Source organism: Vidua chalybeata, chromosome 22 (genome assembly GCF_026979565.1).
Source record: "Vidua chalybeata isolate OUT-0048 chromosome 22, bVidCha1 merged haplotype, whole genome shotgun sequence".
NCBI classification, from domain to species: domain Eukaryota; kingdom Metazoa; phylum Chordata; class Aves; order Passeriformes; family Viduidae; genus Vidua; species Vidua chalybeata.
Window position 1 is genome coordinate 6,937,627 of NC_071551.1, and position 7,794 is coordinate 6,945,420.

General features: G+C 60.2%; 1 protein-coding gene across 2 annotated transcripts; it reads left to right on the forward strand.

The window, feature by feature from the left end:
• Positions 1 to 286: 286 nt before the first annotated feature.
• Positions 287 to 2,595, forward strand: HES4 (hes family bHLH transcription factor 4). Of its 2 annotated transcripts, none has more exons than XM_053962819.1 (4): positions 287 to 527; positions 617 to 712; positions 801 to 888; positions 1,561 to 2,595. In XM_053962819.1, exons 1-4 carry the CDS (start codon positions 324 to 326, stop codon positions 2,151 to 2,153), a joined length of 981 nt encoding a protein of 326 aa, XP_053818794.1. In that variant the 5' UTR covers positions 287 to 323; the 3' UTR covers positions 2,154 to 2,595. The 2 variants fall into 2 exon arrangements, with proteins under 2 accessions (XP_053818794.1, XP_053818795.1); XM_053962820.1 differs by having other exon boundaries at positions 287 to 434.
• Positions 2,596 to 7,794: the final 5,199 nt, after the last annotated feature.

The window sequence follows — 7,794 nt, forward strand, 5'->3', positions numbered from 1 at the left end:
GGCGGGTTCACACGAATGGGCGCCGCCGCCGCCGCCGCCGCCGGGGCTATAAAAGGGCGCGGGCGAGGGGCGGGGGGCGCCGCCGCCGCCGCACGCCCCGCGCCCGCCGCACGCGCCCCGCGCCCGCCGCCGGCACGCGCTCGCTCGCCCCCTCCGGTTTCTCGCCACCACCGCCCCGCCAGAACCCGGTTTAGCCGCTTCCCCCCCCCCCCCCCGCCCCGTGATTTTTTTTTTTTTTTTTTTTTTTTTTCTTTTCTTCGTTTCTCTCCCCCCCTCCCCCCCCCCCCCCTCCCCACCGGTTCCTGCACCGGAGGATCTCAGCCATGCCCGCCGACACGGGCATGGAGAAACCGACCGCCTCGCCCATCGCCGGCGCGCCCGCCAGCGCCAGCCACACGCCGGACAAGCCGCGGAGCGCCAGCGAGCACCGGAAGGTAAATGGAGGAGGAGGAGGAGGAGGGTGCCGGTCGGGGCGCAGCAACGGTGGCGGCGGAGCTGGATGGCGGCAAGCCCGCGGCCGTGCTGAGGTCGGTGATGGTCGGGGTTGACGGTCGGGTGCGGTGTTGGGGTCCCGGGGCTGTGCGGGGGGCGCTGACCGGCTCCGCTCTCCCCGCAGTCGTCCAAGCCCATCATGGAGAAGCGGCGCCGGGCGCGGATCAACGAGAGCCTGGGGCAGCTCAAGACGCTCATCCTGGACGCGCTCAAGAAGGACGTAAGTGGGGCTGGGGGGGTGACACCGGGGACGCACCGGGGGGTGTCCGGCCGCGGGCAGCCCTGACCGAGCCGCTCTTGTCCCGCAGAGCTCGCGGCACTCCAAGCTGGAGAAGGCGGACATCCTGGAGATGACCGTCAAGCACCTGCGGAACCTGCAGCGGGCGCAGATGACCGGTGAGTGCCAGCCCCGGGGGCACCGGGCACCGGGCATGGGCACCGGGATCGGGGTCTGCACCGGCAGCTGAGGACAAGGGGTCGGGGATGGGGATCGGGCTCCGGAGCGGGAGCTGGGGACAGAGAACGGGGATAGGGATCCGGACCGATGGCAGGGCACCGGGAACCGGGCTCTGCACCGGTGACTGGGGGCTGAGGACGAGAGAACGGGAGCTGGAGACAGGAGACCGGGACGGGGCTCCTTAGAGGGGACCTGGCTCCAGACTGGGGGCCGGGAACCGGGCTGCACCCCCGGGGTTAGCGACAGAGCACCGGGAACCGGGCTGCACCCCCCGGTTAGGGACAGAGCACCGGGAACCGGGCTGCACCCCCGGTTAGGGACAGAGCACCGGGAGCCGGGCTGCACCCCCCGGTTAGGGACAGAGCACCGGGAACCGGGCTGCACCCCCGGGTTTAGCGACACAGGACCGGGAACCGGGCTGCAGCCCGGGGTTAGGGACAGAGCACCGGGAACCGGGCTGCACCCCCGGTTAGGGACAGAGCACCGGGAACCGGGCTGCACCCCCGGTTAGGGACAGAGCACCGGGTGCTGGGGACAGGGTACCGGGGCCGGTACTCCGGACCTGCCACTCACCTGCCGCCCCCTCCTCCTCCCCCCCCCCCCCACCCCAGCCGCGCTCAGCGCCGACCCCACGGTCCTCGGCAAGTACCGGGCCGGCTTCAACGAGTGCATGAACGAGGTGACCCGGTTCCTGTCCACCTGCGAAGGGGTCAACGCCGACGTGCGCACGCGGCTCCTGAGCCACCTCTCGGCGTGCCTGGGCCAGATCGTGGCCATGAACTACCCCCCTCCCCCGCCGCCGCCGCCGCCGCCCGCCCAGCCCGCACATCTGGCGCAGCAGCCGCTGCACGTCCAGCTGCCCCCGGCCGCAGCTGGAGCCGTGCCCGTGCCCTGCAAGCTGAACCCCGCCGAGGCGCTGTCCCCCAAGGTCTACGGCGGCTTCCAGCTCGTGCCGGCCACCGACGGCCAGTTCGCCTTCCTCATCCCCAACCCGGCCTTCCCTCCCGGCTCCGGACCGGTTATTCCTCTCTATGCCAACGCCAACGTGCCGGTGTCGGCGGGCGGCGGCTCGGGGAACGCGGCCGCCACCCCCTCGGCGTCGCCGGTGCAAGGCTTGACATCATTTGGGGGCAGCATCGGCCCGGCGTCGCAGGCCGGGAGTCCCGTCGGGGAGCGCAGTGAATCCGTCTGGAGACCCTGGTGACTTCCTCCGAGTCATTCCCCCCATCTCCAAAAACAAAACAAAACAAAAACCAACCAACAAACTCTCGTTGGCTCCGTTGTATGGAGCCCCTGTTACGTTTTGGGTTTTTTTTTTTTTTTTTTAAAGCAGATTCAAGCAGAAAGGAAGAAAAGGACCTCGCTATGAACGTGCTATTTATTATTTTCAGAGGTTGGGATCTCGACTTGTATTTTTACTCCTTTAAAATGCCTTTATTTGAGATACTTTTTTTAAAGAAATGAACAAGGAAAAAAAAAATAAATGAGAAATAGTTTTGTAACAAATATTCAGAAAGTTATAATGCCAAAGTTGTTTGTATCCCGTTGGTCTGTGGGTGTGTGCGTGCCTGTGTCGAAGACTTCCAAAAATGAAAAGAGAAAAAAAAAAATGCAGGTGTTTCAATAAAGGAACTCTTTGAAATAGATTTTTTTTTTCCACCCTTTCATTTTGTTTGAGAGTGGGCAAGGACGAGCTCATCCTCTGTGTGCAAAAAAAAAAAAATAGGACTGGACTTTATGGCTGTATTTAAGGATAATTGGAAGGGATTTGGGTAAGAAATTGAGGGGGAAAGTGATGGGGCTAAGGGGGGGGGGGTTAAATATCCCCGGAGTTTCGCAGTCAAAAGAAGGATTCCTAAAAAACCCGCTGCTGGAAGCTGAGCAAACACCTGGCGCCTGCTACCTGCTCCCAAAATCCCAAATCCGGCTGCTCTGCAGCTTTTCCCACCTCTCGGGGTGGGGGTGGGCTGCACAGAAGTTACTCCGGGCCCACAAAAGCGGCGAGAGAGTCCGTCCCTATTGTCAGGAGGGTAATTAGGAGGTATAAAGGGTCTCATCGAGTATGCAGCGGGCTCTTTGGGAAGTTGGGAGCCCTATTGAAGCGCCTGGGAACTCGGAGCTGAGGGTTAATGTGTGTCTTTTTTTTTTTTCCCCGGCGCTCTCATTGACAGGGCCAGATAGACTCTGATACTCAATGCTGTTGTAAATTCAATTGCCTGGCCTCACAATGCCCACCTCATAAAAGAGAATAACTCGGGGTTGTGGCTTTTTCTTCGCCGCTGAGCGGGGGCGGGGGGGGGGGGGGGGGGAACTGAGGAAAAGACAGTTTTGCCACCCATTCTGACTCACCCCCGGCACTTGAATCGTGGCCAAGTGGAAGCAATTGCAGCCTCTCGCACACGGAGAATGAACCACTTCCAATTGTCACCAATTAATAAGGGCCGCGGTGCGGAGAAAAGACCATTGGGAGGGAACGCTCGGGGTGCAAGGCGAAGCTTTGTGCTCTCTGCTCCAGATTTGTGAGGTGGGGCTGTCCTGGAATCCGCACGAGGAACGCCAGGAGATGGGGTGGGAGTGCCAGAGGCATCTCCCACCTCGGCTGGGGGTCTGTGGGATCCTGATTTCCCCGATCCCCCCCCTTCCCCGGGAGCCTGGGGATTGTCCTGGTGGGTGGGCAGGAGGGGGGATGAGCCCGGTGGCACCAGCAGCGTTTCCCAGCTCAGAGAACGAGCTGATATTTGCCGAGCATCCAACGACACAAACCCAGGCTTTTTTTTTTTTTTTTTTATCCTTTTTTTTTTTTTTTTTTTTTTTTTTTTAAGAACAGAAATGCAATTCCATCCTTCAAGGTCTGCTCCCATTAACAACCGGGCTGCAGCTTCTGTGAGAACAGGGCCTGTGGCTGTGTGTGTGTGTGTGCTGGGGGTATAAAAAGCAGATTATCGGCTCCTGAAGGCTTTTTACAGCTTCCTGATGGCTCAGGCGCGGCTCGATAAAGGAGCACAGGCTGCTCGGAGCCTGGTACCGATCCAGTCCAGCAATTCCTGCGCACCACGGCGTGGGCAATCGATCAGTCTGAGAGCCCTCCATCACCCGGGCAGAGCGAGGGATCCATCTGAATCAGGAGGTTCCCAGGAGGTTTCGTTATGCAATCACAGACATAAAATCATGTTACAGCAATTCTCCTCCATCCCCCACAGCCCTACCCCTCCTCTTCTGTCTGAAGGAGGCTCGGAAGAGCAGATGAAAGCCTGGCTGTCGCCTGCCTGCAACCAAATCCCTCCCTGGGGCAGCCCCGCGTCCCCGGCCCGGCTCTGAGCGCCCGCTCCCCCCCGAGATCCGGCAAATTCCCTTTATTGCCGCGGCACGCAGCGGGGCTGGGAGTGCTGAGCGCAGGCAGAGCCAGAGCCCCGCTCCTGCCGAGTGGGTTTGCGGCGCTGGCAGCAGCGCAAACACGACCCGGAGCGCGGCGCTCCCCGCGGGACGCGGCTCCCGGCGCGGGGGAAGCGGCGCTGCCCCCGCAGTGACAGCCCGGAGCGTCACCTCAGAGAGCCCCCAGAGCCACCTCTGCCCCCGCAGTGACAGCCCGGAACGTCACCTCAGAGAGCCCCCAGAGCCACCTCTGCCCCCGCAGTGACAGCCCGGAACGTCACCTCAGAGAGCCCCCAGAGCCACCTCTGCCACCTGCTCCGCTCCGCGTGGGTGGGGAGCTGGGCTGTGCCGCTCCAGAAATTCCAAATCCTTCCCAGGAATGCCGCGGCCGTGAGCTTCCAGGTGGCTTCGGGAGATTGCCGGGCTCTGTTCCATGCCAGGTTGCTGCCACTGCCCCCGAGTTGTGCTTTTTTCGCGGCCTAACTGCTCTGTTGTCTTCCACCCTGAATATTTCCACGGTGTGATTTCTTGTGTTTTGGATGCAGGAACTTCTAGCGGTGCATTTTGAACTTCTGTTGGCCGCGCTGTCGCGAGCTTCCTCCATCTCTTTTATCAGCTCATCCCTTCCAGGTTATTCCCCCTCCAACAGCAGCGCGGCCGAGCCCCTCCAAAGGCTCCCGAGGGCTTTTCCAGAGGGTTCTAAATTTGCCCTTATCCCTTTAAAGGTGCGGGGACGGAGCAAAGTGCGCGGCTCCCCGGAGGTGAAAGTCCAAAGGGATGCGATAAAGGCTCGGGCAGCCGGGAATTCCCGGGCATCAGGGAATGATCGGGGTGTGGTGGGGGAAGGAGAGCTGGGAGGCGTTCGAGGGGGGTGGAAAATCAGAGATTCCTCCTCAGCCGACCCGAGCTGGAGCAGCTGCGCCTCGTTCCATGGGAAAGGATGTGGCGAGAGGTGTTAACGAGCCATTTCCAGCTAAACGGAGCCGGGGATGGAGTTCCAGGCACAAAACTCGCTGGAATGTTCGGCGGGGGCTCAGCTGTGGCTCCGCAGCGCCGTGACCCCAGGGGCATCCCGAAAAATCCTGTCCAGAGCAGGGAAAGGCTTCCCAAGCTCCGGGCAGGAACCAAAGCCCTTCCCAGCTCCCGGGCCTGCCCAGGTCACCAGGGGAAAAAGAAAAACACCTGGAAAAGCACTGGAGGTTCTGGATGAGCCTTTTGCCCTTCCCAGCTCCCGGGCCTGCCCAGGTCACCAGAGGAAAAGGGAAAACACCTGGAGATTCCAGAACCTGGAGGTTCTGGATGAGCCTTTTCCCCTTCCCATCTCCTCTCCTGGTGCCTTTGGATTCTGCTTCCCGGTTTCCCACCGAGCAGGGGGTTGGGAGAGCTTCAAGGCTCCTTCCAACCCCACCCGTTCCATGATCCTGTGACACTTTTTGGGATTATCCTCCTGCCTCCCTCGGCATTTCCTCACCCTCTGCCTCCAGCAGCCACATCTCCATCTCTTCCCTGCCCGGGAGGGAGCGGGCAGCACAGGAGGGGCTGGAAAAGGGGCCAAAGCCCTCACTCCCTTCCCACATTTCCCACGTTTGTCATATTTCACACATTTCCCATATTTCCCACATCTATTTCCCGCCTTTCCCCTGGGAGGTGGGAAAGGGTCACAGAGGGATGGGGGGGCTCTGGGGCCGTGTCCCTGATATTCCAAAGGCTCCTAGTGAGGGGATGAAGGCATCCCCGAGCCCGGTGACTCGGGCAATCCCACAGCCGGCCCGGGAGGAGGAGGAGGAGGAGGAGGAGGAGGAGGAGCGGGAGCCCGGCTCAATGGACGCGGGCAGCTTTACTCGGGCTGTTAAGCTGATTAATTGAAATGAAGTTCCTCCCGAGCCTCGGCGCGTTCTTTGAGGTCAGGGTCACCGCACTGAGACGCTTAATCAGATCTTCCCATTTAGCCCCTCTTAGCCTGGCAGGGCTGGAATGCGGCCCTTTCAAAGCCGGGCTCTTGGCGCCAAATTCCTGCTCTATCTCCCTCTCCCATTCCATGGGAGCGGCACATCCACCATCAGGAAATCAAATCCAACGCCACCGACCCGGCTCAGGTGAGCTTTCCGCTGCCAGAGCGGGTAGGGAAGGAAATAAAACACAAAACCAAAGCTGGCAGGTTGATGCCGGGGCTGTGGATCCTGTGATTCCGGGGCTCTTTTCCATCTGCTTTTTCTGTGGAAAAGCAGAACGGGGAGCAGCAGAGCTTCCCCCAGGCAAATATTTGTAAACAGCCTGCTTTCCAGAGGAGGGGAAGATTCCAAGGCCGAGGCACAAAAATAGAGCGGAGCAGATGGAAAAGAGCCCCAGAACCCACGGAGGCTCGGCGAAGGCAGCTCGGAGCTGCCCAAGTGGCTTTGGCAGCCTTTGGGTGCTAAACCAGCAGCGAATCCCGAGCTCAGGGGCTCTGCTGGGATTTCCCGGATCCTCCGGGAGCACCGGGGGCAGGGGAGGGAATGCTGAGCTGCGGGGGTGGGAAGGGGGTGAGGGCAAAACCTTCCCCAGACTCCAAAACCCAGCAGCAGCAGCAGGAGCTGAGTCGAGCTCCGGCTCTGGAGGCAGCCCCTGGTTTGCAGGTTGCTCAGTAAAGCTGTTGCCATGTCCAGAGACCCCCCAGGTAAATCAAGATAAATCCAGGCTGCTCACCCGGGGCACTTCCCAGGTTTTCTCTGGGAAGGCAAAACAGGATCAGCTGGGAGAGGGAGGCTCAGATTGTGACCTTGGCTTGGTGTGACTCCGTTTAAAACCTGTCCCCTCGCATAGCAGGGGGCCAAAAAATGATACCAAAACCCCATTTTCTCTTTGGGAATCCTAAAGCAAAGCCCTGACCCAGTGGGATGCGCGGTGTGATCCCAGGATTTTCCACGGAGCAATGGAATAAAGCCCACAGGGACGCTGATTTAATCAGAATATTGGCATTTTTCACCCTTCCTGCTCCTGTTCCAGCTCCCCTTGCTGCTCCTGGTGCTCCCACGGGGGGCAAGGAAGGGAGAAGGGGGAACAAATCCTGGTGGCACCCAAGACACCCAGAGAAATGAGCACGGTTTTTTTAGCATATATTGCTTTTTGAGCAGCTTCCCCCACTCTAAATCCAGCTGGGAATTATTTCTCCGTCGGTGCTGAGCATGGAAAGCTCCATTTTTTTGGGTTTTTTTTTTTTTGGGAAGCACGAGGCAGAGCTGCCCCCAGCGCTGGGAGAGGCCACAAGGTGCTTTATTTAACCTCCAAACACGCTCAGACACATCCACTGCCGGGTATTTTTAGTGGGCACCAAAGGGCAGCGACCTGGCCGGGAGGAGGGGGAATTCGGCTGCCTTGGAGCAGCTCCACAGGATGGGAAAGGGTAAAATGTCCCTGAGGAGAGCCTGGCTGCGCTGGTGTCACCGCCAAGGTGACCTGGGGACAGCCCTTCCGAGGCAGGCTGTTTACAAGGC